Source organism: Phytophthora cinnamomi (assembly GCF_018691715.1).
Source record: "Phytophthora cinnamomi strain GKB4 chromosome Unknown Contig87, whole genome shotgun sequence".
Lineage (NCBI taxonomy): Eukaryota > Oomycota > Peronosporomycetes > Peronosporales > Peronosporaceae > Phytophthora > Phytophthora cinnamomi.
In genome coordinates this window covers 252,158-279,232 of record NW_027151020.1, presented here as the reverse complement: position 1 = coordinate 279,232, position 27,075 = coordinate 252,158, and the positions used below count along the sequence as shown (strand labels likewise).

At 53.0% G+C, this 27,075-nt stretch overlaps 8 protein-coding genes across 8 annotated transcripts; 4 read left to right on the top strand and 4 right to left on the bottom strand.

The window, feature by feature from the left end:
- Positions 1 to 786: 786 nt before the first annotated feature.
- On the bottom strand, positions 787 to 8,760 carry IUM83_15415 (formin-homology 2 domain-containing protein; the record flags this gene model as incomplete). The annotated part of the gene is made up of 11 exons (XM_067940230.1): positions 787 to 825; positions 895 to 933; positions 1,707 to 1,870; positions 1,933 to 1,989; positions 2,380 to 2,520; positions 2,652 to 2,660; positions 3,155 to 5,703; positions 8,149 to 8,211; positions 8,276 to 8,419; positions 8,500 to 8,636; positions 8,701 to 8,760. 11 exons carry the CDS (start codon positions 8,758 to 8,760, stop codon positions 787 to 789), a joined length of 3,402 nt encoding a protein of 1,133 aa, XP_067784616.1.
- Positions 8,761 to 9,800: 1,040 nt separating this feature from the next.
- Positions 9,801 to 10,336, top strand: IUM83_15414 (Transmembrane protein; the record flags this gene model as incomplete). The annotated part of the gene is made up of 3 exons (XM_067940229.1): positions 9,801 to 9,890; positions 9,955 to 10,136; positions 10,225 to 10,336. The coding sequence occupies 3 exons, from the start codon at positions 9,801 to 9,803 to the stop codon at positions 10,334 to 10,336; spliced, it is 384 nt and encodes a 127-aa protein (XP_067784617.1).
- A 2,726-nt stretch (positions 10,337 to 13,062) lies between these two features.
- IUM83_15413 (OS-9 protein) lies at positions 13,063 to 14,438 on the bottom strand (the record flags this gene model as incomplete). The annotated part of the gene is made up of 4 exons (XM_067940228.1): positions 13,063 to 13,738; positions 13,845 to 13,975; positions 14,073 to 14,175; positions 14,245 to 14,438. 4 exons carry the CDS (start codon positions 14,436 to 14,438, stop codon positions 13,063 to 13,065), a joined length of 1,104 nt encoding a protein of 367 aa, XP_067784622.1.
- A 370-nt stretch (positions 14,439 to 14,808) lies between these two features.
- Positions 14,809 to 15,057, bottom strand: IUM83_15412 (uncharacterized protein; the record flags this gene model as incomplete). Its single annotated transcript, XM_067940227.1, has 1 exon — positions 14,809 to 15,057. The coding sequence occupies one exon, from the start codon at positions 15,055 to 15,057 to the stop codon at positions 14,809 to 14,811; it is 249 nt and encodes an 82-aa protein (XP_067784663.1).
- An 81-nt stretch (positions 15,058 to 15,138) lies between these two features.
- IUM83_15411 (uncharacterized protein) lies at positions 15,139 to 16,275 on the top strand (the record flags this gene model as incomplete). The annotated part of the gene is made up of 1 exon (XM_067940226.1): positions 15,139 to 16,275. The coding sequence occupies one exon, from the start codon at positions 15,139 to 15,141 to the stop codon at positions 16,273 to 16,275; it is 1,137 nt and encodes a 378-aa protein (XP_067784689.1).
- A 70-nt stretch (positions 16,276 to 16,345) lies between these two features.
- IUM83_15410 (Sorting nexin-1) lies at positions 16,346 to 17,299 on the bottom strand (the record flags this gene model as incomplete). Its single annotated transcript, XM_067940225.1, has 1 exon — positions 16,346 to 17,299. The coding sequence occupies one exon, from the start codon at positions 17,297 to 17,299 to the stop codon at positions 16,346 to 16,348; it is 954 nt and encodes a 317-aa protein (XP_067784615.1).
- Positions 17,300 to 18,038: 739 nt separating this feature from the next.
- Positions 18,039 to 19,592, top strand: IUM83_15409 (EF-hand domain pair; the record flags this gene model as incomplete). Its single annotated transcript, XM_067940224.1, has 1 exon — positions 18,039 to 19,592. One exon carries the CDS (start codon positions 18,039 to 18,041, stop codon positions 19,590 to 19,592), a length of 1,554 nt encoding a protein of 517 aa, XP_067784701.1.
- A 3,892-nt stretch (positions 19,593 to 23,484) lies between these two features.
- Positions 23,485 to 25,794, top strand: IUM83_15408 (V-type H(+)-translocating pyrophosphatase; the record flags this gene model as incomplete). The annotated part of the gene is made up of 1 exon (XM_067940223.1): positions 23,485 to 25,794. The coding sequence occupies one exon, from the start codon at positions 23,485 to 23,487 to the stop codon at positions 25,792 to 25,794; it is 2,310 nt and encodes a 769-aa protein (XP_067784609.1).
- Between the last annotated feature and the right edge of the window lie 1,281 nt (positions 25,795 to 27,075).

Here is a 27,075-nt window from a genome sequence, read left to right as displayed (position 1 = left end):
TATTATGACCTATAGTAATGGCAACAGTTATCACGGAGTGTGGAGTCGCGACCTAAAACAAGGCGGTGGAAGATATGTGCTTCACGTAGCCGACGGAGACGACACAAATAGAGATCAAGAGGGGGATCCCAGAGAATCCTTGAGCCTCCGTGTGTTTGGCTATTAAGCAACTGTGAAGGACTTGGTAAAGGAAAGCAATCAATTAGTAGTAGAAGTCGTAGGGGTCAGTAGTTCCTAGGCGAATCTGGAACTCATCGAACAAGTTTGCCTCCAGTGTTTCTTCCACCTGCGAAAGGATTCCGTCCGAATATCCCCGCAATCTGCTGTCAAGTTGCGTTAAATCAAGTGTTTGCACCTCGTCGAACTTGTCGAGGTTGATTCGGCAAACCTTTCCTGAGAAGGTTGCTCCGTTGAAATATGGTACAAAGAAGCCGTATTTTCCTGACACCACACCTCCATTGAATCCCCGCAAGTCACTATCGGCGACATCAGGCACTTGACTACGCAGTGCTGTCGTCAAATCTAGAAACGATATGCCATTTGGAGAAAAATCGTTGGTATCAATCCGAGCAACTTTCCCTGACTGCGTTGGCCCCTTTGGGTCGTAATATAACGAGCGATGGGGAACCAAAAAGACGTATTGGCGATAGGCAAACCCTTTCATGAATCCACAAAGGCCACTGTCAACGGCAGTTAGGTTAACATACTCGACGGACGAGAAATCTCGCAAATCGACACGAGCAACTAAGCCTGAGTACGGGTTCAGCTCTTCTGAATCAGGCTCCTTCACGCGCATGTAAGGTATGAAGTAGGCGAAGTGGGTAACTGCAACCATAAATATGAAGTTAGGCTCGCCAGAATGTCAATTTAGCATAGTAAAACAATTGACTATACCTGTGACAGCTCCGCTGAAACCGCAAAGATCAGGGTGCACTGTAGCAAGATCAAGACTACCCGCAACACGAAATGTGCTCAAATCGACGCGAACCACAAGGCCAGAATTGGAGACAGGAAACTCGCGTAAGTTCATTGTGAGCTCATCACCTACGAGAGGTCTTCGAAAAGGCACCAGGTACGCATAAGTTCCATCTACAGCACACATATCCAGATCGATCAGTACGTGCATAGATAACTACAGGGACTTAGTACAGGGCAAACCTACACGTAAAAGCGCTACTGAAGCCCACATAGCGTGGATTAATTGCCGCTAAATCCAACACCCCCACGCTTGCTGTGGTAAAGTTATCGATCCGAAAGCGTACGAGCTTACCAAAAAGCCCACTTTCGTTTTCTCGGGGCACCAAATACCCATAGGATCCATCTGTAAAAGATGATCCAAACCCTTTTAAACTTTTGTCCAAGCTGCTCACGTCGAGTGTTTCAACAATAGGAGTTGTTGAAGAAAATGTAAGAGCCATGACACGCAACAATTTGGATGCATACATTGTACCGTTGTAAAATGGTACCAAGTACAGGAACTCAACGTCTTGTTCTAGCTCCGCAGGGACTCCAAAGCCTGAGTGGGTGGCGGAAGGAGTATATAGCGCCTTTAGTGTCACTCGCCATTCAGTTGTTTCGTAGTTTGAATCGTCACTAGCTGGCATTAAATAAGTTTCATTCACGAATGTCGCCTTCGAAAATGCAGTAAAGCCAGCGTAGAAGCCCTTAAAAACTAGATCCAACGTTGCCATGTCAATCACATTTACTTGGTCGTCGTAGGGGCCAATTCCGTTAGGAGTCTCGTAATCGCTAAATTCCAGAAATCGAGCAGGCCGCGGGCGCTTCTTTCCTTTCAAATCCAATTCAATTCGTGCCACATGTCCGTGGTACTCGCCATTGAAGTACGGTACCAGGTAAACATATTTTGATGCTACAGAACATACCAAACATTAGATGGATCTTGAAAGGGTTTCAGTGTACAGAACTACTTACGAAAGATCCGATACTCATTCGAGACAATGAGTGTGCTATCATTCATTCCTTCTTTCACTGCAATAGCAAACACCTTGCATGAATATGTCGGAAGGGTGATGACATCTCCACTTGCAGCAATACTGAAGTTTTGGCCGCTCCCGAAAAGCCCGGTGGTAGTGAGATTTGCCGTCGGCAGTTCAGCAGAAGGTATAACTTGGTAATGAATCTCTGCCGCCAGTTTTGCTGTGAGCAATCGCACCACGATTTGGGTATTAAATAAACCGCCACTCGGTTCAATTTCGGGCGGATCCACAATTCCTTGCCATTCGTAGTAAACTCCAGTCGGAAAATCGAGGTATGCTTCTGGGTGCGCATAACGATCTGTGTGAGAAATGTAGCAGTCAAGTGATAATGTTTCAAAGTCAAAAGAGAGACACAGTGGGTCGGCGACACAATGCTCAGCACATGCTAGCGGTGTCGACAGGGTGAAGACTCCCCCCTCCAGGAATCCTCGTAGGCCCTTCTTGTCAATGGCTCGAAAAGAGCTTAGAGCATCTGTCGCGAGGCGCCGCCTTGCTCCGGCGCGTTCTGGTGGTGGTGCAAAATCTGCAAAGGATATCAGCGACGTCATAGCAACACTAAAGGTGCCCTTGTTAGCTTGTCTGTCATCCACGCCAACGAGAGGTCACCAGCTTACAATTCGTTGACCGAAGGGCATTGGAGAGTTTCCAACGCACTGGCCGTCACTGCGTAGAATGGCAGCACGCACAAAAGCGTGTATATCAACCTCCTGCTTGGATGAGGCATTAGCTTAAGTCTTGGTCGCGTGCGCAACATGGTGTCTCTTCACAACAATGCCCAATGGGGTATCTGCAGTTTCAATCTATTTTATTAGATGGGATTTATGCCTCAGACTGTACGGCTTCACGAGTAGAAGGCTCCGCTTCAGATAGTGCCTTCTCGGGTGAGGACGGCTCGCTGTTGTTGTTGTCATGGTCTTCGCCTTCAGTTTCGACCTCAGGCTTCAATGTCCGCAATTCATTGTTTGTTGTGCGCTTGGTTTTCAGCTGCGACTTGATTTCACTCAGAGAAGCAGCGTCGAAAGGAACGGGTTGCGCTTTACTCTTCTCAGTTGATGAGGAAGCTGAGTTAGTGCGCTTCAACTTCAATGGACTCGGGATACCTGTTGGCGTTGATCCAACCACCTTTTTAAGCGGAGAAGCGACACTTGCCGACGTACTAACCTTGCCAGGGACTTTCAGCGCAGGCTTGGGAATACCTGTCGGCTTGAAAAGTACCTTTTCGTCCGTCGACAGAATGAAGTTGGGCGTACGCGATGGCTGAGTTTCATCGGCATGGACTACAGCGGCTGGAGCTACATTAGTCGGTTTCGACACGCTAGCAGATTCCAATTTGAGTTTTTCGACATCGATCTCCTGGTTCTTGAGGGAATTTGCTGTCCCAGGTGTTGTTGATGACTCTGGTTTCGCTTCTGCCTTGCCTGCATCGTCAACATTCACACTAATCGGTTTGCTTGACGCTCCTGCGAGAAGCGAGCTGACGCCGTCGGTTTTGAATGATGCATTGCTCGGAACAGCGATCATACTCTTCCTTCTGGGAGAGTCCTCCATATCTGGCCCTGCAGCCGAATCCAGTTTTTTTAGCGCTGCCTGGTCGACGGAGTTCCTGCGAGGTGTTGCGTTCTTGAGCTCCTGTTGTTTCAATCGCTTCTCTTCTCGAATGCGTTTAATTTCATTCTCGCGGTCGGCTTTCATGAGCGACATAGTAAACTCGTAAATTATGCTGAAGAATTCTCCAGCTCCAGCTAATGCAGCTGGAGTGGGTGGGGCGTCCGCAGCTTGAGGAGGGGCTTCTTCATCGTCGGTACTCTTGTCGAACCGGATCATGATGTCTCTCATCAACCGTAAATTTTCGTCCAGGTCTGTCTTCAGAGTGGAGACATCCTTGGCAGCCTCATCTACAAACACTGTCATTGACTCAACAAACAAGTCGCTCTCCTCCTTCTCCTCGATCCGGTTTTTCAGACGCTGAGCTGCCAGTTCAACGTTGATGTTCTCGGTGATATCATTTATCCTATTCATGTCGCCCAGCAGCTCTGGAATCGGAATGCTTTGGACATCGTACAGAGATGCCAACGAATCTCCCAGTCGAACCACATTACCTTTCTTCGTTCGTATCATTCGCGCCACGTAGTGTAAGAGAGTGACAGATTTATCGACGGACTTGAGCTGCACCAACTTGGTGAGGTCGTTCAAACGGAACCCTTTTGCCCCTCCTCGAGCTGTACCGTGGTTCATTTTGTTACCAACCTGAAGGATTACCGTTAAGATCGTCTTGAATTCGGAGCTCTGAGCGATTTCGTTGCTTGCCACCCGAATCTTATTGATTTTGGTCTGCAAGTCCCGTACTAAGGCGGGGAATTGATGCTTAGTTTCCAACGCTGACAATCGTTGTTTCAATCTTGGCACTGTGATGAGCTCTTTCAGCACCAGTTCTGCTCCATTGAGCGTGGTCGGGTCTCCGGTAAATCCCGTGATTGCTGCAATTTCTTCCTCAGTCGGCAAAATCTTAATCAAGCCTTGCACTCGATCAAGGGTAAGCACTTCCGAGTCCATCTTCATGATAGCAACTCGCAGAGCCGCGTTGCTCATCTTAAACTGCTTGACAATGATTGAAATGTTGTTTGACCGTGCTCGATCAATTAAGAAAACAATTCGAGGGGAAGCTAATGGTGAGGCAGGACCCCCCGGGGAACCAATCCCGCTCATGCTTCCACGTCGACTCCCAGTGCTCGGCCCACAAGCTGCGGGCGGAGGAAACTCGGTTTCAAGTAGTTCCAATTCACTTTCAGTGAGAGTAAGCCAGTCTTGGTTGCACTGGTTACTGTGCTCCTTTTCGAGTTCTTCCCAAATGGTTCCCTTGATCGCTTCAGCCTTCAGGTGCTGCCAATAGAATGCGCGAGTCTTCGCCTTGATGACAGGCTTGATCGCAATCGATAAATGGGCTCTGCGGGCTGCTGTAGATGTCGGAGCTGGTGTGGCCGGCGGGTTAACAGGTGCTGAGCCAGGTAAAAGTGCGTCTGGTGTATCAAGGAGATCACCTTGAAGTCCTGCCATTCTCATTTTTGCCTTGACACTTTCAGCTGGCGCTCCCATTTCAAGAAGCTTGAAGAACTTGGCGTATGCAGGGTCATCTTTCACTTTCACTTGGGGCTGTGCTGGAGCTTGGGTATCCCCCGATCGCAAATCGGCATCAGGAGTATCAAGAAGCTCGGGTCTCAAGCCTGCCATTTGCATTTTCGCCTTCACTGACTCTGCCGGAGCGCCCATGGAGAGCAACTTGAAAAATTTTGCGTACCCTGGATCATCTTTCACCTTGACAGCGCTTTTAGTAGCTGCAGCAGGGGCATTGACGCTGGGCAGGGAGGCATCGGGCGCGTCCAAGAGATCAGGATTGAGCCCTGTCATGCGCATCTTAGCTTTCACCGACTCAGCTGGTGCTCCCATTGAAAGTAGCTTGAAAAATTTGGCGTATGCTGGGTCGTCCTTAACTTTGACTTCGGGTTGTGAGCTTACCACTTCAGATGGACTCGACACAGGTTGTAGCGGAGCGTCTGGGGTATCCAACAACTCTGGTTGCAAATTTGCCATACGCATTTTCGCTTTCACAGATTCAGGTGGGGCTCCCATCGACAACAGCTTGAAGAATTTGGCGTACTGCGGGTCATCTTTTACCTTCATCGGAGCTTCAACTGGTGGGGCTGTTCGACTGGCAAGCATGATCGACAACAGTGCACGAGGATTGGTCGAGGTTTCAGATGCTGGGGGTGTAGACTCGGAAGGAGCATCGACTGTAGGCATATCCGCATCTGGTGTATCCAGAAAGTCACTATTCAATCCGGCTTGAGCCATCTTTGCCTTCACTGCAGCAGCAGGAGCTCCCATTGACAAGAGCTTAAAGAACTTTGCATAGTTGGGGTCGTTTTTAACCTTCAGCCTTGCTGAAGGTGCAGCAGGGACTGAGCTAGAGCATGGCGGCCCATCAAGCAATTCTGGGTCCAATCCAGCTTGAGTCATTTTTGCCTTCACCGCAGCAATCGGTGCTCCCATCGCGAGCAACTTCTTGAATTTGGAAACATCTGGGCTTGATGTCGGTTTTGCCGATGGTGGCATTAGCTCTTTCACTTCCGGCGTCGCGCTTGCATTTTGGTCCAGCAAGTTGGGATCCAAGCCTGCCTGTCGCATTTTCGCCTTCACAGCCTCGAGCGGTGCACCCATAGACAGAAGTTTGCGGAACTTGGAGACATCAGGGCCATCAGCAATAGGTTCGGGGGCTTCAGATGCCATTTTCACCACTGTAGGCATTGGTCTCGGCGATGCTTTAGGAGTGAATCCCTGCTGTTCGTCAAGAAGGTCTGGGTCGATTCCTGCTTGTTGCATTTTAGCTCGCACAGCTTCTCGTGGAGCCCCCATTGATAAAAGCTTACGGAACTTCGAGATATCGATCCCGGTTGACGGCGGAGGCAGCGCATCGGAATCACTTGCAGCATCAGGTTCGATCACCAGCAGCGGCTTAACCACCACGTTCGCTGTTGGGAGTTCCGGTGTCATATCGATCGGCGGTAAGGAAGGAGCAGAAGGTAGTGCTGTTGGAGGAGGTGGTGGTGCTACGACGGACGCTTGAGTTGGAGATAAAACTGGTGGTGGTTCTTTGCGAGGTGGTGATGGAAATGATGGGAACACCGGACGTTTAGCATCTTTTCGCACGCTGGCAGTGGCAATTGGTGTACACGCCGGTGTCACTCCAAGTCCTGGGCCTTTTCTAGAGCTTTGAAAGAACGGTAGTGATAGTTTCACACCTCTCGTCGCAGATGATTCCGCTGGTCTGCCTGCAGTATCAGCTCCGATAAAACTGCTAAATGAAGGTCTGGAAATGGAACTTTTTGCCGGAGTAGTGACTGTCAGTGACGGTAATGAAAAATCGCCAAAGCTTGAAAAGAGCGTGGGTTTTCCAGACGTAGGCGGCTTTGTTACCGACGATGCTGACTCGCCCATGCTTGGAAACAAAGCCATACCTACACGCGTAAGTAAATCTGGCTCCTTCGCTTCGGTTGTCCTGGCGTTAGCTGATTCTTTCTCATGTAGTCCCGAATTTGCCTGCTCACTGCCGGAAGTTTGAGATGATAGTACTTTCTCCAGTCGGTCAAATGCTTGGCAAGCGCCAGATTCGTTAGAAAGCGTCAATGCTATCTTTTCCAACAAGTGTGTTAGCTTCTCGTTCGTCGCCTGGTCCAGCTTCTTTGTATGCTGCTGGAGTTGATTGAATACAGAATCGAGCAATGCGTTATCTGAATTTGACCGAGCCTCCGAATTTTCATCAACGTAGATGCTTTGCACAATATCCAATTGCACTGTCGTTTCAATCCTTTCGGGCACTTCAATGCTCTGTCTATCCAGGTTACGCTGCTGGTCTTCGGAGTCGTGCGACTCCGTCAAAATTCCTGTCTCGGTATCCGAAGTCGAATCCTTTGAGCCACGTTCACTCGCTTGCTCTGGCTCGGGATTAGACGATCCGTCATTTTCACCCTGGTTACCAGTTGCACGACTACCCATCAGAGGAGCATCGCTTCGATTGGTGTTCAATGCATCGCCGAGTGCAACTCGTAAGGCGCCAAATGTATCCTCTTTCTTTGCTTCGTTAAACACCTCAAGAAATACTTCGACTTCGGCAGCCATCGAAGCCAATATTGCCGAGTTGGCATCTGTCGCAACATCTCGATTCTTGAATTTCTTGAGCAGCGCAAGCAATCCATTTTCTTTTAGATCTTCGCATATTGAAGCTCGTTGTTTTCTGTTACGAGTGGTTTCCAGTATTCCGTTCACGAATTTCATAGCTGCAAGCTGGAACGCGATATCGGACTGGTTCTGCTCAATCTTGATGACCAAGGACTGTAGAGACCGATCCTCGGGGCTTTTTGACGAGAATGCACTTATAACACCGTCGCGAGCCATGGAGCTTTCCCGGGACAACATCCCCATCAACTTGAGCGAGCGTGACTTAACTTCGTTCGAAGGCGAAGAATCGAAGATCGAATACAGCAAAGGACAGCAGTCTGGTAGGTCCACTATACCCTGGACCCCATTGCTGCTGTTGATGAGCACGAAGAGTGTGCTGAGAACTTCATTGCATGTCTCTACGGAAGCACCACCAGACCCTTGCAGAGGAGCCATCAACTGTTCTATTCCGTTCTCCGACACAAATTTCTCGACCCACACACTGCTTCCAAGAGCAAATGTTAGCGCACAGCATGAGAAGGATGGTGCAATTGATCCTACCATACCTGGGTCTTAGCAGCATGTTGATCCGAATGGCCAAGAAGAGATCGTGGACACACTTCACATCACCGCGGAAGCGCTGTACCAATTCCACACAGTCACGCGGATCCAGCCATTCTTCTGCAACGCTACCGTGGGGTAGTTTGCTCCTGTAATGGCATATTTTAAAAACAAGCTGTTAGTTTTACTCTTGACAGTCGCTTGTCTTGTGCAGGCCTTCGATACTTACATAAAGGCGTACGCCCACTTGGTTTCGATAGATTCAGCCGTGTTTATCTCCTCTCGCAGCTCCTGATCAGCGCACGTGGAGAGTAAAAGCTCATCGAAGAGAATCTGAACTTGGTCCTCGGCAGGGGCTGGGGGGATCTAGATAAATAGAAACCATCATTGACCCGGACTTGTGGTGCTTCTTTGTCTTTGGGGTGCGTACCTCAGGGCATCCGTCCAAGAAGCGCAAGTGTACGCCTTCACTAGAATGCAGGTTTCCCATCCTCGCTCAAGACGATCCCGTTGAGCTCGCGACTTCAATCAAGATGTTTGTGCTACTTCCACGCAGACTCCAGGTTATGCGATAAAATAACGACTGGGCAACGACAAAGCCTTACTCTCCCCGGCCATTCTTTTGAGCACGGGACGAAGGAGCTTCCCCCTGTATTTTTGCACGAAACCACCAGCGAGACCTGTATAAAGCCAACCATGATCCGTTTCGCGTACGGAATATTGTCGCTGGGATCAGCGCATGGCCATCCCAGCAGTGAAAAGCACAAATAGCGTCACGATCTTCAACCATGGTTTGCCGTTGTTGCGTTGCATGTGCTCGAAGATATCGCTTTGATATCCAGAGCATTGCGCGGTGTGATAGTGTTGGCATGTCCGCTGTAGTATGTTCCAACATCGATAAGCTGAGTAACTCCACATGAAGAGTCACTTCCTCGGAAAGTCGTCCCAGAACTCTAGACTGCAACTATTAGGGCGCTATGACTTCCCTGCTGGGTGTGTTAAGACTCTTCTGGACGTGGTGGCTCATCGTCGGTGATACACAAGTCATGGCCCAAGTGCTTTTACCAGCACAGCTATTCACATCTTACGGAAGCAATACGACAGCACTTGCATCGATCCATGTATGCAACGCTTCCACCGAGTTCTACGACGAATCAGCGCTCACCTGCAGTCAATGCGTCATTGCGAATGGTGCTTCGACTCTATCGAATCCCTTGCTGGTAAGACCAGTGTAGATGCCTTGATGCTTTCTCAGCTGACGTATGCTTCTTTCATAAATTTCAGATTTCAGACAACAGTTCGCGAATACCGGGGTTAACGACAAGCTGCACGTGCGAGTAAGAACGCCGATGAGATATTCTAGAAGCCGCTGGGGATTCTGACGTAGCATTGGTTGTGTGTAGACTTGACGCTATCTGGAAGGCACGTAAGGAATCCACGTGTGAACTAATCTGGCCAGTGCCGTGCAGTCTCGAGGTGTGTTCTGCATGCCCTTCGAATGAGGTTCCATCGCGAGATTCCTCTCGATGCATGCCATGCGGCAACTCTACGCTCGGCATCCAGGATTCTACTCACGAGTGCAAGTGCGACGCGAATTCAATTATCCAAGAAAAAAGCGAGGTACGCGCGAAGGATTCTGAATATTCTTCTCAATCACAGTCTAATCGGCATTAGTCTGTTGTAGAATGGCAGCTTTCTCGACGCAAAGGAATGCGTCGTTTGTTCTGATAACACAATTGCTGATAGCGCGACAAACACCTGTGAATCGTGTCCAGATCCTGCGATGGTAGTTACAGGCAATAACTTCGTCTGCACATGTCCAGATGACTATCAAGCGGTAGCAAGCTCGTTCATGGATATCGAAAAGTGCGTTCACAAAACGCATATCAACGTGATCAGCTCAAAAGTCCCTCTTAGTGCTGCCAACGAAATATCGTACTCATCGTTTCTGAAGGCAGAAGCAGACAGCGCAGGTTCGGTCGTCTCTCTCTCGAGTGCTATACTTGATGATCTTTTTCTCCCTGCCGCCACCGGGTGCTACTTCTACCAAAGTGAGCAAGATATAATTTCATGCCAAGCACTAGGAAATCTGTGCGTTCTGCAGCATTTCGATCCCGCAACAGCTCCATGTGCAGTGTTTGACCTGATTCAGCGCAGTGGTCGCTCATCTACAGTGAATATGATCAACGGCTGGTTCACAACGTTACCATTTTTGAACTATCGTTCTGTAGCATCCAGTGTGCTTGAAACTCCAGTAACCATGAAGGTACGTCCTGACGCCTCATTTGTCGATAAATGCCCAGTACTGACATGCGTTTTCGCTGGCTCTAGTAGATGTCTTCTGATGCGACATCAAACGGCGGGAGTACCAGCAAGCTCACATTCGTTCTGGTTAGCTACTCCGTTAATGGCACGTTGATTGGATTCCGCTCATTGACGAGTGAGCTGGAGTATTGTCACCCAGAGAGCAGTATAAGCATAACGGATTCACCTTCGTGGATGCGATTTGGGGTGAGTACTGTGTCCGAGTATTCATGTGATCTGAATGTCCTTCAGCTGTCACCGCTGGTGCTTCACGAGTTGTTTCTAGTTGACCAGTCCAAAAGTGATGGGGAAAACGGGCGGTACGTTCCTGTCCCTGTGAAGAATTTAAATTACCGTGACAGCAGCGGAGTTTTCGTCAACCAAGACAGTGACAGCACAAACGATTTTTTAAGTCACCGCTTCTTCTTGCATGATGCTCAAACGGGAGTTCCAACAGGTGAAACCTCACCCAAGGTCGTTCGATACGCCGGAACAGTCACTCTCACCATCAACACCCAAATGGCAGACCCCCACTTCATTTATGCCCCGTTGTTGAAGATAACCTATATTGATACGCAGAGCCCTCGATCTGTGGCACTGATGTTTCGCGCCACATACACTTCCAATACCGATGGATTTTGGTCAGCCGCAAAATCATTGTTTACTGTAGGATGTGTCATTGCCGGATGCCGAGTCCTGCTCGAGACATTTAACTGGTACAGACGTAGTATACGAAACGAAGTTGTGGAGAATGCGGCGTGGCGGGTGATATCAACGCTGACAACTTACAGTGCATCCATTTTTCCACTGGTTTCTTTCACGGTAATGTTTTTGATGTGCAGCTACATTTTCCTGGTCTTCCGGATGCAGTCAAGTATCATTTTGATGCTTCCAGAAGTAAATTTTAATGCTTTGGATAATGGCGTCGATGAGTACTACCCGTTTCGAATGCTGCTTCCTCTGTCATTCTTTTGTCAACTTGTCTCGGTGTTTCGTCGCGTATATCGCCAAGCCAAACTCCAGCTCTTTTTCGTTGATTGGGAAAAGCCTCGCGCGACTATTATGGACATTGACTCTGCCAAACCCGCCCACGCACCAATAAGTGTGTGGCGCATGATCTTAGTTGTCAACGAGTGGAACAAACTGCAGACCTGTCGAAAAACTTCTTTGCACTTAACGCTTATCATCATGCTTTTCCTGTTGTACGGGTGCAACTTGAGACTGCTGGCACTTCCTGTTCCGCGCGGCCAAATGCCGTACGTCACCGTTTCGACAAATGCAGGTTCAACTGATACAGCTGATAAGCAACTCAATCCGTACTTGCGGTTCGCCAACGTATCGATTTGGTGGCTTATCATCTGGGTTGGGCAAAGACTCTGGAAATGGATGATTTACGAGCGGTACATCGATGAACCACGAGAACAGCTATTCATCGATTTGTGCACCGTTTCAAAGGTAAGCTGCTTTTTCCTCGACGAGGTGTATCATGGTTTTTATCTGCACTGCCGATCACCGCATCCATATGCCGATGGAAGTATGAAAGAGTTGGTGGATCAGCTTAAGCAGGAAGAGGCAGGGCTTACGGCTGGTCGCCATCTTGACTCCACATTTCCTGAATGTCAAACGTTTGAGGTATTTGTGACTCGAAAATGGAAGCGTAAGTTCCGCAACTTGTACAGCTTGGTGCGAGGTGATAACTTCGAAGGTGGTCGCGGTAGCGGTGAGGGGCTTATCCAGCGATCATTCTCTCCCAAGGGTCCACCGACGCTTCCGTTGAAAACCACGGATTTGAAACGACAGAGCGGTGTGCTGACAACGGAGACTATGGTACGCAATGCAGAGCAGTTGCGAGATTTCTTGCAAGCATTTGTGGAAAACCAGAACGACAGGTTTCGCTGGCGGATATACCGTGCACACACTTGTTTGACGCGCTTACTCGATACTCCACCGGACATGTCCTTCAGCAAGCAGTCACTTTTCTTACCAGGTACGGATCCCCTCGCTGTCGGAATTTCTTCGCACACAATTGCTCACGCTAACCCTGGTTTCCGGGCAGATATCAATTCCAAGTTCGCTAAGGCATCATTGCTGTTGGGCATCGAAAACGAGATCATGCTACTTGACCTGTTGGTACGGCACCGTGTCAGATTTCTTTTCTTAGTAAAGACCTCACGATATGTCCTGTTTGCCCGTTAGTGTTTTTGCTTGTTCGATCTCTGGATCGGCAACCACGCAGTGTCTGCCTTGGCAACTTATGCGCTCCAAGTACTGCTGCTTGCTGCTCGAGCGCATGTAGGTAGGGCCAATATTGCAAAGAGTACGCTTGTCGATCCGCGCTTCCTGATTTAAGGAGAAGCACGTAGCACAACCTTAATGATGCTCTGTGCATGGCTGCACATGGCTACCGCCATGCAATTCGAACAAGCACGAATAAAGTAAATGTCCTTTATCGCCAAAACAAAGCTCTACACGACGACAAATATCACCTTCAGTCTGCGAACTGCATCCGTCGTGCCCAGTCGAGCTCGCTGCTATCTTCCGAGATAACGGTGGACCAGCGCAAAGTAGCGAACGTCGACGGCATTGGTGCATCTGTGTGGGTAGCGTCGAATTTCTCTTTGCAAGACTCGACAATTTGCTCATTTTCAGCCGAGTCCTGCTCTTCATCCTGCTCGGTATCACACAAGCTTGGAACGCATACACTGATAAGGTATGTGCACAGTGCTGGCTCGTCCACTTTCTCCACCGACACGTCCTTAGGGCGGGACTTGCAGCACGAATACACGACCTTGGTGCTACGCAGCTCACCATTCTCGTCGCAGTGTTGGCCACCCGCAAAGTACTGGACGACGTCTGTACCCACGTAAGCAGTGTCCTTCTCGTGCCCATCAGGGACGTACACGCCCATGCTCCAGTCACTGGGACGGGATCCATCATCTTCCTGGTGGAATTGACGGACTTCTTTCTCGTAGCAGACCTCGTACGTCCACCAACCCGCAGCAGCGAAGAGGCACTGGCCTTGCAACTCCTTCCTCACGATTTCCGCTTTGCGCTCCTTCTCCGCGGTCGACGCGAGCAGTTTCTCCTTGGCTCTCTTGGCCGTGATGGACTCCACCAGCTGCGTATTGATGCACTGCTGCAGCTCGTCGTGGTAGAACGCCCACCTGCATTCGCCCATCAACAAAAACAAACAAACAAACAAACAGAAACAGTTTAGAAGCGGTAAAAAAAAATAATGGCAAAACAACAGCAGGACAGCGCACAACTCACCCGATGTGCCTCTTGCAGCTACTGCAGCGAATGTCCCGCCAGCTGTATTCGTCGAACACCGTCGCCTTCTTGGAGAAGACCTCGCCCTCCAGCCCCAGCACCTTCTTGAAGCCCGCCAGCTCGAACTCAGCCTGCAGCAAGACACCGTCAGCCATGACAAGCCACGTATAAAAAAGGCAAATTATCTGTGGACTGTGGGCATTGGAGGAAGGAGCAGCGGTGACTCACTCTGCTGGGGTTCACGAAGGTGAAAATCTCAGCGTCGTCGCCCAGCACCGCTTCGCGGCGGCTTCCCACCGCGTTGGACGTGTCGTGCAGCTCGATGTAGTCCCTGTGTCGGCAGCCAGCAACTGGTCAGGCGGAGAGCAACGCAATAGGCGCGAGGGAGAGACGCACGCACTTCTTGTACGCGACGGCGGCGCCGCACGAGCGGCAGCGCACGACGACGCCGTCGCTCTCCAGCTCGTGGTCTGCGTGGTGGTGATCCGCGAGCTCCAAGGCCTGCGGGTCCTGTGCGGCCATTGCTTCCGCCGCCGCCGAGGCCACGGAGGCCAGCGCCAGCACTAGCAGCAGCAGCACATGTGCACGTGGCATCCTGCTCGAAATGTGATCTGAATCAAAACCGCAATTGGTCCAGGATGGACCAAATGGTCCAAATCGGCTTTGACAGGGTTAGAATAGTGCTCGACACTGGATTGTGACTGCAGCAAGTGTTCTGTTTGGACTGAAGCAGTCGTGCAGCTTTGACATCACACCAGGTGAATCTACACGCACAACTAACAATGAAGAATTGTGGTAAACTACGATCTCGGAATGGCGCTGTTTGCATTGATACGCTCACATTTCTGAAAACTCGTTTTGTTCTCTCCTCGTGTCGGTCTTGGCCCAAAACCATTATCTGACACCTCGATGACGAGATCCTCGCACCGACCACGCTATGAGCTCACCAAAATTCTGCTACAGCCTAGTCGGCATCGTTGACACTCGTTTTCATCTTCTTCTTGGCCTTCTGGGCCTTCTGCATCTTGTAGAATCGGCTGATGCGGTCCATTTCCCCGCACTTCCAGTTTCGCCAGACCAGGCCAACCCCGACAGCGAGCGTCAAACCCATCACGATATCTTTCAACGGAGAGATCATGGCGAAACCGTGCACGAGGCAGTTAAATAAGTGCCGTTCGTAGGCTTGCTTTTTGCTGTCTTCTGTGTTTGCCATTTATCACAAATTTGGGTTACCACGAATAGTAAAGTTGCCCATTCCTGCGCCCATTCCCGAGCAGCTACAATCTACGAAGAGATGGCCCGTGGGCAGGCGGGCGGCGCGCAGGCGAGCTCTGCTCGCGATATGAAGATGTTCCTGCGCAACCGCATGTGGCGCGACCACTGGTACGTGCTGGTGTCTGTGGGCGTGATCGTCGTGGCGCTGTTCGGCTCGGCGTTCCTGCAGTTCTCCACGTCGCAGGACCACGTCTACCGCCTCGAGGTGTCGGACTCGGCCATGATGGAGCGCGTCTTCCGCTCCGGGGAGCCCTGGGTGGTGCTGTGCTCAGGGCCGGACGACGTGCTGCCCGAGGTGTTCGACAAGGTGTCGCCGCGGCTGGCGGGCAAGAGCTTCGTGGGCGTCTTGGACTGCAAGCAGAAGCTGCCGGCGTCGGGCAAGTCGGTGCTCAAGCGCTACGGCCTCCGCTCCAGCATCTCGCCCACTGTCTTCACGGTGGCCAACGGGGAGAAGCCCAAGCAAGTCTTCCTCAACCACTTGCAGTCGGCCACGGCACTGGCCAAACATGTCAAGGCTCGGACCAAGAAGACCATGCAGCAGGTGCAGAACTCGGCGCAGCTGGAGGCGCGCTGTCTGTCGCGATCCAGCTGCGTGCTCTTCCTCCGTGGACAACGTTTCCAGTCCTACGAGAAGCAGTGGATCGACAAGCTCATGCACAAGCACCGCACACTGAGCTTTGCCTGGATCGACTCGACGCACTTGAAGCTGTCGCTCGAGAACCTGCTGCCAGAAGCTCGACGGGGGCAGCACCGTATGGTCATCTTCCGGCGTCAACGGGACTCTGATACGCACAAGAAGGTGCTAGCCGCGAAGGCATATCGTGGCGACGTGTTTGATGCAGTGTCTGTGGGGACGTTCCTAGATGATAGCGCTCACGCAGATTCTCTCAAACCACTTGACAAATCTCCGAAGGTCTTGCATCGGAAGAAGAAGAGTAAGGCGTCGCAACCGAACGCATCAGGAGACAACGAGCGCAGACGCCCCAGGCGTGGTCATCATCACCGCCGCAAAAACCGCAATGCGGAGGAAAAGGGCGACGACTACCACTTCCCACAGCACGTGGAACAAGACGAAGATGAAGACTCAATCGTGTTCGACGACATCGAAGAGGAAGAAGTCGTCATGGACCTTGATGACGATAATGACGACGAATAGACTACATACGTCTACAGGAACACTGAGTTACAAAAAGAGAATACAAGACATTGCGAGCAATGCTACTTGATCAAATAATATCGACGCTCTCCTCGCCGGTAAATCTCCTCTTCCGAGTGTCGCCTTCCACTTGAGCAACTATCCTCTCTCGATACTGTTGCAGCACGAGAGGAACTTGATCTGCGTTAGGTGGTGTCTGACTGTCGGCGGCATCTGCCACTGCAGCAGGCAGCGCCACCTTCTTATGCGGTGGCCCAGCACGCACACTGCGGTGAGCAGAGCGGTTGCGACGCTTGCCTAGAACACGCGTCGGCGACACCTCTCTGACTGCTTGGAGTCGTTGGCGATGGGGAGGTCCAGCAAGTCCAGACGCCTCCGAAGTTGATCTCTCCAGCATTGACCGAATGGCTGAGCTGCCGGCTGAGTACCGACGCTTGCGACCCTCGACGCCCTGCGTCACCTGCTGCAACGAGGACAGCCAGTCTGGCGATGCGTACTCTTTTAGGCTGACATAGCCGTCTGTGGTCTGCGGAGGTTTACCTAGGAATTTTACGAACGCCGGGCAGTTGCGAGCAACGGGGTGATTCTCAATCCACTGTACCAGCATCTCAAACTTGGTGCGTCGATCTTCCAGCACCGTCTTCGAAGACGACACGCGCCACAGCAAACCGACCAGCGCCGGTGATATGTACTCTTTGCGTGGGAATGGAGGCAGACTACTAGCACCTCCCTCTGTAGCAATGACCACGGCGCGTATCTGCCCGTACAGCCGCAGAAAGTCGTTGTAGCGCCTCAGGATGGAGTAGTGCACCACGTCTGCGCCTGCCAATGAGTCAGCGCGACTTGCGCTCTCGTCGCTGTCGCTCGACCTATCGTCGTTCTCGTTCTCGTCAATGAGCGTCGAGAATAGTTCTTCTTCGTACGCGGTCACGTCCACTCGATAGTACCAGACACCCGTGGCTGGGGTGCACGAGTAATTGTCGATCGCGAAACCGCGTCGAGGTCGCCTCACGATCTCGTTCATCGTCGTCTGGCTGCTGCTAGTTGCTCTTGCTTTTCTCATTCGCTCTCGCTTAGCAGCAAGTTAACTAACGAGCCTGCACCAGGCTCCGCTCGTCACGGAAGAAATCCGGGAGTGACCGGGATGTGAAGGGCATCGCCAGACAGCGTGATCGCCACTTTCAGTTCGGACTGCACCCACGGGATTCCTATTCCGCACTCTATAAATCCAGCATCATCAGTGATGATTCATCACGCACTTCAACTTGGTCAACCAATCCCAGCGCGACGCACCTGTAGCCATTCCGGCTAATCATAGTCGTTTAGCACCTGGGGCTTCCGGCAGTTATCAGCAACAGAGCCTGCACGCGAGGGCCGACATGGTGGATGCTAGCGACTCCCAGCACGCCGTCCAGGCGCTGCTCTCGCAGTGGGCAGCGAGCGGCCGCCTCTCGTACAAGTTCCACGTGACGGCCGTCGCCAGCGGCCGAGATTCCATGCCGCGCATGATGGCCACCTTCAGCAAGCCCACGACCCAGACGCCCGCCCCCGAAGCGGTGGTGCGGCTCTACTTTCATCTGAGCGCCGACCATCAGCGAGTGCGAGGGTTTACGGTGGAGCAGGACCCGCACTTCCACGACCTCGAGGCCGTCAACTTCGATGAAGCGGTACTTGACCGCGTTCTGCGGCGCAAGCTGCAGCTGCGAGCGGCACGGCTGGTTGATCTCAGCGACGAGTTTGCCTCCACCCGAGTGCCAGCAGTCATGCGTGACCGCAAGGTGGAACAGCGCGAGCACGAGCGCGAGGCTGTGGAGGAGTATCTCCTTGAGCAAATGCAGCACAGCGACTCGTACAACGACGGCAAACTGCTGGTCGAGGTCTTTCGCGAGACTATGGAGGCGATGGAGCTAAACCCACGCGTTGCACCGCGCGAGGTGCTGCTAGCCCTTGCCACCTCGGACCGAGACGACATGGTGGCATACGGTGAGTTTGTGTCTGTCGCCGCAGACATGATCGATACGATGAGCGGAGATGGCTATGCAAGCGGTGGCGAGCAGATAGCACTTTGCGCTGACGAGGAAGACGAAGCACTGGATGCATTTGAGGTGGTGTCAGCCCGTCAGACACACTACACCGTGGAGAAACTGGAGGTTTTGCTTGAAGCCCACGCAGAACGCGTTGCTGAGGCAGCTAATGCCATGGCCGCCCGTCGAGCCGCTGCCGAGTTGGAGACACAACAAGATATAGGTATTGGTATCCTGGAGGAAACGAAAGAAAGCGAAAACGAAGAAGATGAGGAGGCTGAGCACGAGACTTCTCAAGCGGCAGAGTCTACTGCTGATGGAGCGCCGAACGACACTTCTCCAGCTGCTGAAGACGACGACGCAGGAATGCACTCAACATCCCGCCGACGCTCGTCCACTGGTCGTCGTGGTTCATCGGCTAAACAACACCCCCGTATGACCCGTCATCAGTTGCGAGGGTTTCTGGAGACGCCACAGCTACTCCTCAGCGAAGCCGAGATCAACCTCACACTAGCCCTCGCCGAGACCAAAACCAATCCTAATGGCATCGAGGAAGTGCTCTGCGAGAAACTCGGGCCGCTGCTACGCCGTGTACGCCGGCTGATCTTTCGATTCCAGCGCAAGGGCTTTATTGATCGTGTGGAAAAGTACCTGCTGCACCAATTCCAGTCCTTCGAGAAGCGCGCCCTGCAAGGTGCGTCGAAACACCTAAAGCAACGGCTGACGCAGAAGGAGGTAAAAGCAGCTGTGAAGGGAATGGAAAAGCTACTCCTGTCACCATACCAGCTCATGCAGCTTGTTGCACTGACTGAAGAGCGCGTTGGTTCACCTGACCACGCGATATATTACCAGGAAATCATTCCCCAGCTAGCAGAGTATCTGCGAGAGCTGGTGAATGTGACAACCCTGTCCGAGAAATCTGAGCTGCTGCATGAGATGGGCGTTTGGGATTTCGCTTCAATGGGACTTCCAAGTGAAAACGTTGTTCGTCAAGCAAGCTACGATTGCTTTGAGAGCTTTGATCCTGGACATTCAGGCGTCATCTCAATTGCCGACTTCCATGAAGCCCTCAAGCAGCTCGCTCAAAGCCATGGACTCCCTGTTGGAACAATGGCGGAAATGAAACAACTCAGTGCATTGGCTGACCCAACCGGTAACGGTCGAGTGAACTATGCCTTCTGTCAGCACCTCATGTACCCGTTGCTGCTATCCTTTCTTCAGGAGAGGGAGGTGGCTGCGGCAAGGGACGGCACTCGTAAGCGGCACGATGAAGTGGGGCTTGAGAGCGCGTAAGACATCATTAGGCTAACGAGTGAATCTCACTTTATTCATGCCACAGACACGTATAAGATGAAGCACATCTAGCTTAAAGTATTTTATCCTCTCTACGCGGAATACCGACCATCTATCTCGCATGGAGCCATTGTCGCCGAACGCATTGACGAAATTTGTGTAACCATCGCGAGGCAATGTGAACTGGTTAAAGTGGACAGTGCCTCTGGCTCTCGCCAGGATCGAAAAGTCGAACTACCCGTGGAAAAACGACGTCGTCGGCTCTCCATGCTCGTCGTTGCCTGCTGCAACGAGGATAGCCAGTCTGATGGCGTGTACTCTTTGAGACTGACGTAGCCGTCGTGGGACTGCGGTGGTTTCCCGATAAACTCGGCGAACGCTCGGCATTTTCTCGCAATGGGGTGGTTCTCGATCCACTGCAACAGTTCCTCGAATTTCGCGCTTCTGTCTTTCAGTAAAACCTCTGACGAAGATGCACACCACAGCAAGTTTCTAACAATCGGTGACACAAATTCCTTCCCTGGAAACGAAGGCAGGCTGTTTTGGTCCTCCCCTGCAGCGATGACTGCGACTCGGATGTGCTCGTGCAGCTTCCGGAAATCGCTGTAACGACGTAAAATGGAGTAGTGCTTCACGCCCAGAGTCGGTTGTGAGGAACCGCTGGATCGTTCCTCTTCGCTGGAGCTGTCGTCGCTGCCATTTTCACCGATGAACGTGGACACCAACACTTCTTCATACAGAGAGACGTTGACTCGATAGTACCACACGCTCGAGGCTGGGGCCTGCGAGAAGTTGTCAATGGCGAGCTCGCGTCTAGGCCCACGGGTGGTCTTGGCCGGCTGTTGCTGTGTGTGTACGTCGGTTCGCATACCGTGCGATTCGTCGCGTGCCGAGTGCACCATACAGCGGAAAATGAAAAGTGAGAACCGCCCATCTACCGCCGCGCTACCAAACAATCAACTAAGCTACCTAGCTAAAATCAAGTATTACACGTCTACCAACGGTTGATACGACCCGATTCGTCGATACGAATTGGAATGCCGAATATGTGCGTAGCGTGACGTGACTGCCGCCACAGCGCTAGGAGGAATTGGTAGATTTTTCCTGCCACGTTGATACGGCAGCTTTCTTGTGCAAGTCGCGCACGTGCCGAATGCCTCCATTTCGAATGCCACCTGCTGCGTTTCGAGGAGGAGTCTATCCGTTGTATGCAAAAGCACAACCCGACTGAATTTAAGCATACTAGTACATGGCTGCACCACCTGGCGGTGCTTAGCGTACGAAACCATTTCAAAAAAATATGCCACCGTAGACTACAGGGCAGGGATTGGTACATTATTGCGACCACGCATGCATTGGCTGGTGGAATGGCGATCAATGGTGAGGATTGAACCACGATTGCTATCCTCATCTGCTACTGACGATATGAACTCCTCACTTGGCCCAGCCCAAGTGTAGACCGCCTCAAGGAGTAGCCCGAAGGAGGCGTGCAACAGGCACGTCAAAAATAGACAAACAATAGACACTTTATTAACGTTACTTTCCAACGGAGATCGTGCATAGTCATGTGAAACTTCAAGATGATCGACCAATAATCCGGATCCAGGTTAGCTGTGTTTCGTGCCATGATGAATAGGCAACCTAGGTAGGCTATCCACAGCCTTTGCACCATCTGAGAGGGGTGAACTATGCTCTGCAAAGCAAGTCGTGCGTGTTCGGACGAAGCACGTAACGCCAAAAGCTTCGAGGTCGTCGGATGAACAGCACAGAGCCTTGCTAGCCTATTTCCAACCACAGACGCGACAGACTCCAGAGACCCAAGCAGTCCTCTGCTGAACGAATGAAATCACGCCATCACACGACATCTCGCGGCGATTCACGCTTCTGGGGGTTCTAGTCAAGGTGCAAATGTCGGCAAATGCGAGCTGGTACAATGGCAGCGCTCAGCAGCCTTCCATTGTACGGTCTCAACAGAAAAATGGTTGCCAGCAAGTCGGACAATGAATGCACATCATCGCTCCCACATGCAACCGCCGACAGCAGTGAGGGGGCAGAGAACTCGAATACATGCTCCGATTACTGGGTGTGATCACCAAACTGCTTTCACCGGACGCACTGCGGCCCTCGTCACGAAAGCTGTGATCGCTGTATTCACGCTGCTGCTCTTCGGCAAATGCGAGTTCGAGCGACGGACACCAATGCTTGAAACGCAGCTACGAAAGCGTAAAGGCAGATTATACCACCAAGGCAGCCGGCGCAGTTGGACCTGTAGTACACTGCGTAGCTTGCTCCGTACGTCGCTCGCAAGCGCCACACGCTCGTGTTCCAGCTCAACCTAGTGATGATGTACTCACCAGAGCTGTAGTTCCTCCAGCGCCAAGCATGAGTCGAAAACGGCGGTTGGCCGACGGATGGGGACAACTTGCCATCCTCCATGTTCGTCACTGAGTGACTTACTCGTCTTCGCTAGACGTGGTTGGTAGCCGGGCATTGGAGGCGCATTGCATCTCCGCCGGCACATCCGGCTGTGAGCCTGGCCATCCATCACGCAGCGCAGTCCGACGTCGCAGGGCCCGTTGGCAGTGCGTGTCGGTCCGGGCGCGCGGATTGCTCGCCACGCACGAGGCCTCCCTCCTCGAGCACCCACCACGCGCCCGGTCTCTGCGGCTTCAATTGGCCAGAAACCCGGCGAGCGAAGGCAAACCCCACGCTCTTTGACTCGCAGCTGCTCGGCGCACGTGCCCGTATTTATGCTGCGGGCTCCGAATGGCTGGCGGACCTTCGCTGTGCGGGCCGTCCTCGCCGGACGAAAGCGGGCACTAGGCGAAAGCAGCGGAAAAAGCCAAGCAGACCATGGCCAGCATGACGCGCGAGGCTGGCTCGATGACAGCGGCGCATGTTGCCAGCTTCAACTGCACAAAAGATACCGACTGATTCGGGGTCTCTTTTGCGCTCGAATCTGGTTCCATTTCCGCGCGAGGTTTTTCCCAGCGACAGAGGTACCGGTGCTGGGAATCATACTATAAACGAGTTAGATCCCAAATTACCGGTTTCTGAGGTTTTTCGCGGAAAGCGTCTGCCGCACAGGGACGGGCCATCGACCCATTCCAGTTCCCATTTTCACGTCGTGTGAACTGAATGACAGACGTAGGAGTCCTCGAAGACGGCTTGCATGTGCGGTGGACAGCGAGCTGTGCGCACCTAACGGCTACAGCGCTTGACATCGCTCTGCTGTGAGCAGCGAAAACAGCGCTACAGGGCGACCGTCCATGGCCTTCGGCGTCGCGGCTCTGCTGGTGCTGCGGCATCAACAACAGTGCAGTTAGTAGGCCGGGCCAGCCCGAGAAATTGAGCGTGGTCGTAAGCAAGCAAGCAAACCCTGCGAAGCGAATTTCGAACATGGCAATAGTGTCTGGACCAAATCGGACCGGAGCCCTCGATGACGGCGGCAGCTCCGCCCGCAAAAGAGACGAAATGGGCGCCGGTACCTGCACTTGCGCTGCCCGCGTGACGATACGCGGTGCGGCGCCGGATCGGGCAACGACGCTCGAGTCGAGCGGCTCGACGGCTCTGGCTGCCATAGGATCAGGTCGTTCCGCCTCACGGCCCGTGAGGCAGGCGGTTTGCTTTGCTTCAAGTTGGAGCCTACAGTTCGCCATATACTCCCAAATGGGACCCTGCGTATCCAACGCGACCCAAATGTTTGGGTCAAATCTTTGCAGAGACGGGGCGCGCAGAATCAGACGCAACAGGAAATGCAACCACGATGAATATGTATGCCGCATAGAGAGAACAAGTGAAAAGATCTTGCTTGCTGCTGGCCGTTGGTTCCCCCCCACTCGCGACCCGCTCGATCCAAGCATTTTCGATTTTGCTTCGTCCAAGCTCGACCATGGCGGAAGCTTTCGAAGCGTACGCCTACGTGGTGTCCGCGGGTGTCTTCGGCATCCTGTTCGCGGCCTACCTCTTCTGGGAAGTGTCCAAGGTCAAGGTCACGCGCCGCGGTGATGGCTACGCGCTGCTGGCGTCCGAGGTGCGCCACCAGACGGCCGACCGCCTGTTCGAGATCTTCTGCGCCATCCAGGAGGGCGCCCGCGCCTTCCTGCTGGCCGAGTACACCCTGTGCTTCGCCTTCATCATCGTCTTCGGCGCCGTCGTGCTCGTGCTCACGTCGTTCGTAAACAAGGACGGCAAGCAGTTCGACTGGCTCTTCGGCACGCTGAACGCCACGGCCTTCGCCGTCGGCGGCCTCACGTCCATGGCCGCCGGCTACATGGGCATGATGGTGGCCGTCTACTCGAACGCCCGTACCACGGTCTCGGCCATGAAGGAGGGTGCTCGCGGCTGGCGCGACGCCTTCAACACGGCCTTCCGTGCCGGCGCCGTCATGGGCTTCGGACTGAGCTCCATGGCCCTGCTGGTGCTGTTCATCCTGATCAAGGCCTTCGAGACGCAGTACCCGCTGTCGACCGACTACAAGAAGCTGTTCGAGGCCATCTCCGGCTACGGTCTGGGTGGCTCCTCCATTGCCATGTTCGGCCGTGTGGGCGGTGGTATCTACACCAAGGCCGCCGACGTCGGCGCCGACCTTGCCGGCAAGGTCGTGGAGAACATCCCCGAGGACGACCCGCGCAACCCCGCTACCATCGCTGACAACGTCGGCGACAACGTCGGTGACGTTGCCGGTATGGGATCGGACCTTTTCGGCTCGCTCGCCGAGTCGACGTGCGCGTGCCTGGTGATCTCGACGCAGAGCCCCGAGATCATCGGCGCTGGCTGGCCCGCTGTTCTGTTCCCGCTGGTGATCACGGCTACGGGCATCTTCGTGTCCGCCATCGTGAGCTTCCTCGCCACCCACGTGTGGCCCGTCAAGAAGGAGAAGGACGTCGAGACCGTGCTGAAGGTGCAGTTGTTCGGCTCCACCCTGCTCATGACCGTTCTGATCGCCCCGGTCGCTCTGTGGCTGCTGCCGTCGACTTTCTCGATCGGTGCCTCGTTCCAGGTCACCCCCATCCGTGCCTTCTACTGTGTTGCTGTCGGCCTTTGGGGCGGCTGCATCGTCGGCTTCGTGACTGAGTACTTCACCTCGCACAGCTACAAGCCCGTGCGTGAGGTTGCCCAGGCTTGTGAGACTGGTGCCGCCACCAACATTATCTACGGCCTTGCTCTTGGTTACAAGTCGGCTATCATCCCGATCACGATCATCTCGCTCGCTGTGTACGTTGGCTTCTCGATGGCCGGTATGTACGGCGTTGCTCTTGCCGCCCTCGGCTTCTTGGGCACGCTCGCTACTTGCCTGGCTATTGATGTCTACGGCCCCATTTGTGACAATGCCGGTGGCATTGCCGAGATGGCGGAGCTGCCTGCTGAGGTGCGTGACAAGACCGATGCTCTTGACGCTGCCGGTAACACGACGGCTGCTATTGGCAAGGGTTTCGCCATTGGTTCCGCTGCCCTTGTGTCGCTGGCCCTGTTCGGTGGTTTCGTGACTCGTATTGAGGAGACGTCCATCAACATCCTGTCGCCGATCACGTTCGCTGGTCTGTTCATGGGTGCTATGCTGCCGTACTGGTTCACCGCCCTGACGATGAAGTCGGTCGGTGTTGCCGCTATGGAGATGGTCAAGGAGGTGAAGCACCAGTTCGCCACGATCCCTGGTCTTCTTGAGGGTCTTCCCGGCCACGGCCCTCCGGACCACGCCCGTTGCATCAAGATCTCGACGGACGCTTCTCTGCGTGAGATGATCCCGCCTGGACTTCTTGTCATGCTGTCCCCCATCGTTGCCGGTACCTTCTTCGGTGTCCACGCCGTTTCGGGCCTGCTTGTCGGCGGCCTTACCTCGGGTGTGCAGCTCGCTATTTCGCAGTCGAACACTGGTGGCGCCTGGGATAACGCGAAGAAGTTCGTGGAGAAGGGCTGCGTGTCGATTGAGGACAAGGATGGCAAGCTCATTGTGCAGGGCAAGGGCAGTGCCATCCACAAGGCCGCTGTTATCGGCGACACCGTGGGTGACCCGCTGAAGGATACCTCTGGCCCGGCCCTTAACATTCTGATGAAGCTGATGGCTATCATCTCGCTGGTGTTCGGCGACTTCTTCAAGAGCATCAACAACGGCCGCGGTCTGTTCAACGTGCCCGGCGATGTTGTGCCCGAGGCCGCTGCGGCCCCCGTTGTGGAGGCCACGGCTGCTCCCCAGCTGTAAGCTCGTTTTCGCTGAGTGCCGACTGCAAACCCGTTGGTGTTTTCGGTTTGGTGCGTCGGGAAAGCGTTGCCTGCGCTGTAGAGTGACAAAGAGAAGAGGAGAAGGAGTGCAGGACTTGTTCTGTCGTCTTGTCATTTTTTCGTAGTAAGCGTGCATGGGTCGCTGAATAGAGCATGCTGATGCACGATACTTAAGTTACCCTGAACTTTCTTGCTATCCTCTTCTTGCTTGTCATTCGGACAAGGTCCAACGAACACAGTAAGTATTTGCTCTTGTGACCGTGGCACACAGTAGTAGCTTCGCGATGCAGTAGCCCCATTAAGGCCATAGAGCCCAGTCACCCATTCGAACGCCTTCGGCGTAAGGTGCTCAACTCGGCAAGCTCGAACGTACCAGTATGTCGGACATTGGGCCTCAGTAAAAAAAAGGAAATGTTATTTCACTAGTCGCCAGAATCGTTTACTGCTAAATACGTAACTGCGATCCTGACTGCTGTGGGCGGGGGCCACTGGCCTCTCGATCCGATGCAGCCTCGTCCTGCCAGCTAATGATATGGATATTAGCTGTTCCTTCCGAGTATGTTGATCGTGTAAATGTCACCCCACTGCGATGTCTCGATCGTCCAACAATTCATCAATTGGCATGCACACTTTTCATGACTTACTGTATTAGAAGCTGCATTTACCCAAGAGCAAATGTAGATGACTCAGTTTGCCTAAAACGCCCGATCCCAAACCCGTACATGTACGACAAGGTAGCGGCTTATCGACAGGCGAAATCTTATCAGCTCCATGATTAAAGACGCAACGAACACCTTACGCACGTAACCTGTCAGCAGTAGCTGGCTATTGGTATCAGATAAGCGGCCTGCAAGTAACAATTCACCAACCTTGGGCACTCTCATCGAACGGGAAAACTGCAAGTAAAAATTCACCAACCTTGGGTAGTCTCATCGAACGAGATAACTCCGCCGTCCACGCTGTTCCACACGCGTAGCCCCTCGTCGAGCTGCCCACGGAACGATAAGAACGCCCAAAGACTTGCCCTTTTAGAGTTGTTGCTTTGATGCACCCCGGAACGTCTTCGGGAAGTGGCCGATTGTCCACAATATCTCCCTCGCGACTCGTTGGCTCGGGTCCGCAGACCAACGCGACGAATGCTCCGCGCACAGAGAACACCAACCGTAAGCGCGATAGCATGTACCATACTGCCTGGCAGGCATATGCTGCTTTTCCCTGGGCGTAAAGGATCCCTTTGTATTACGCTGCTGCCTTCGTCCAG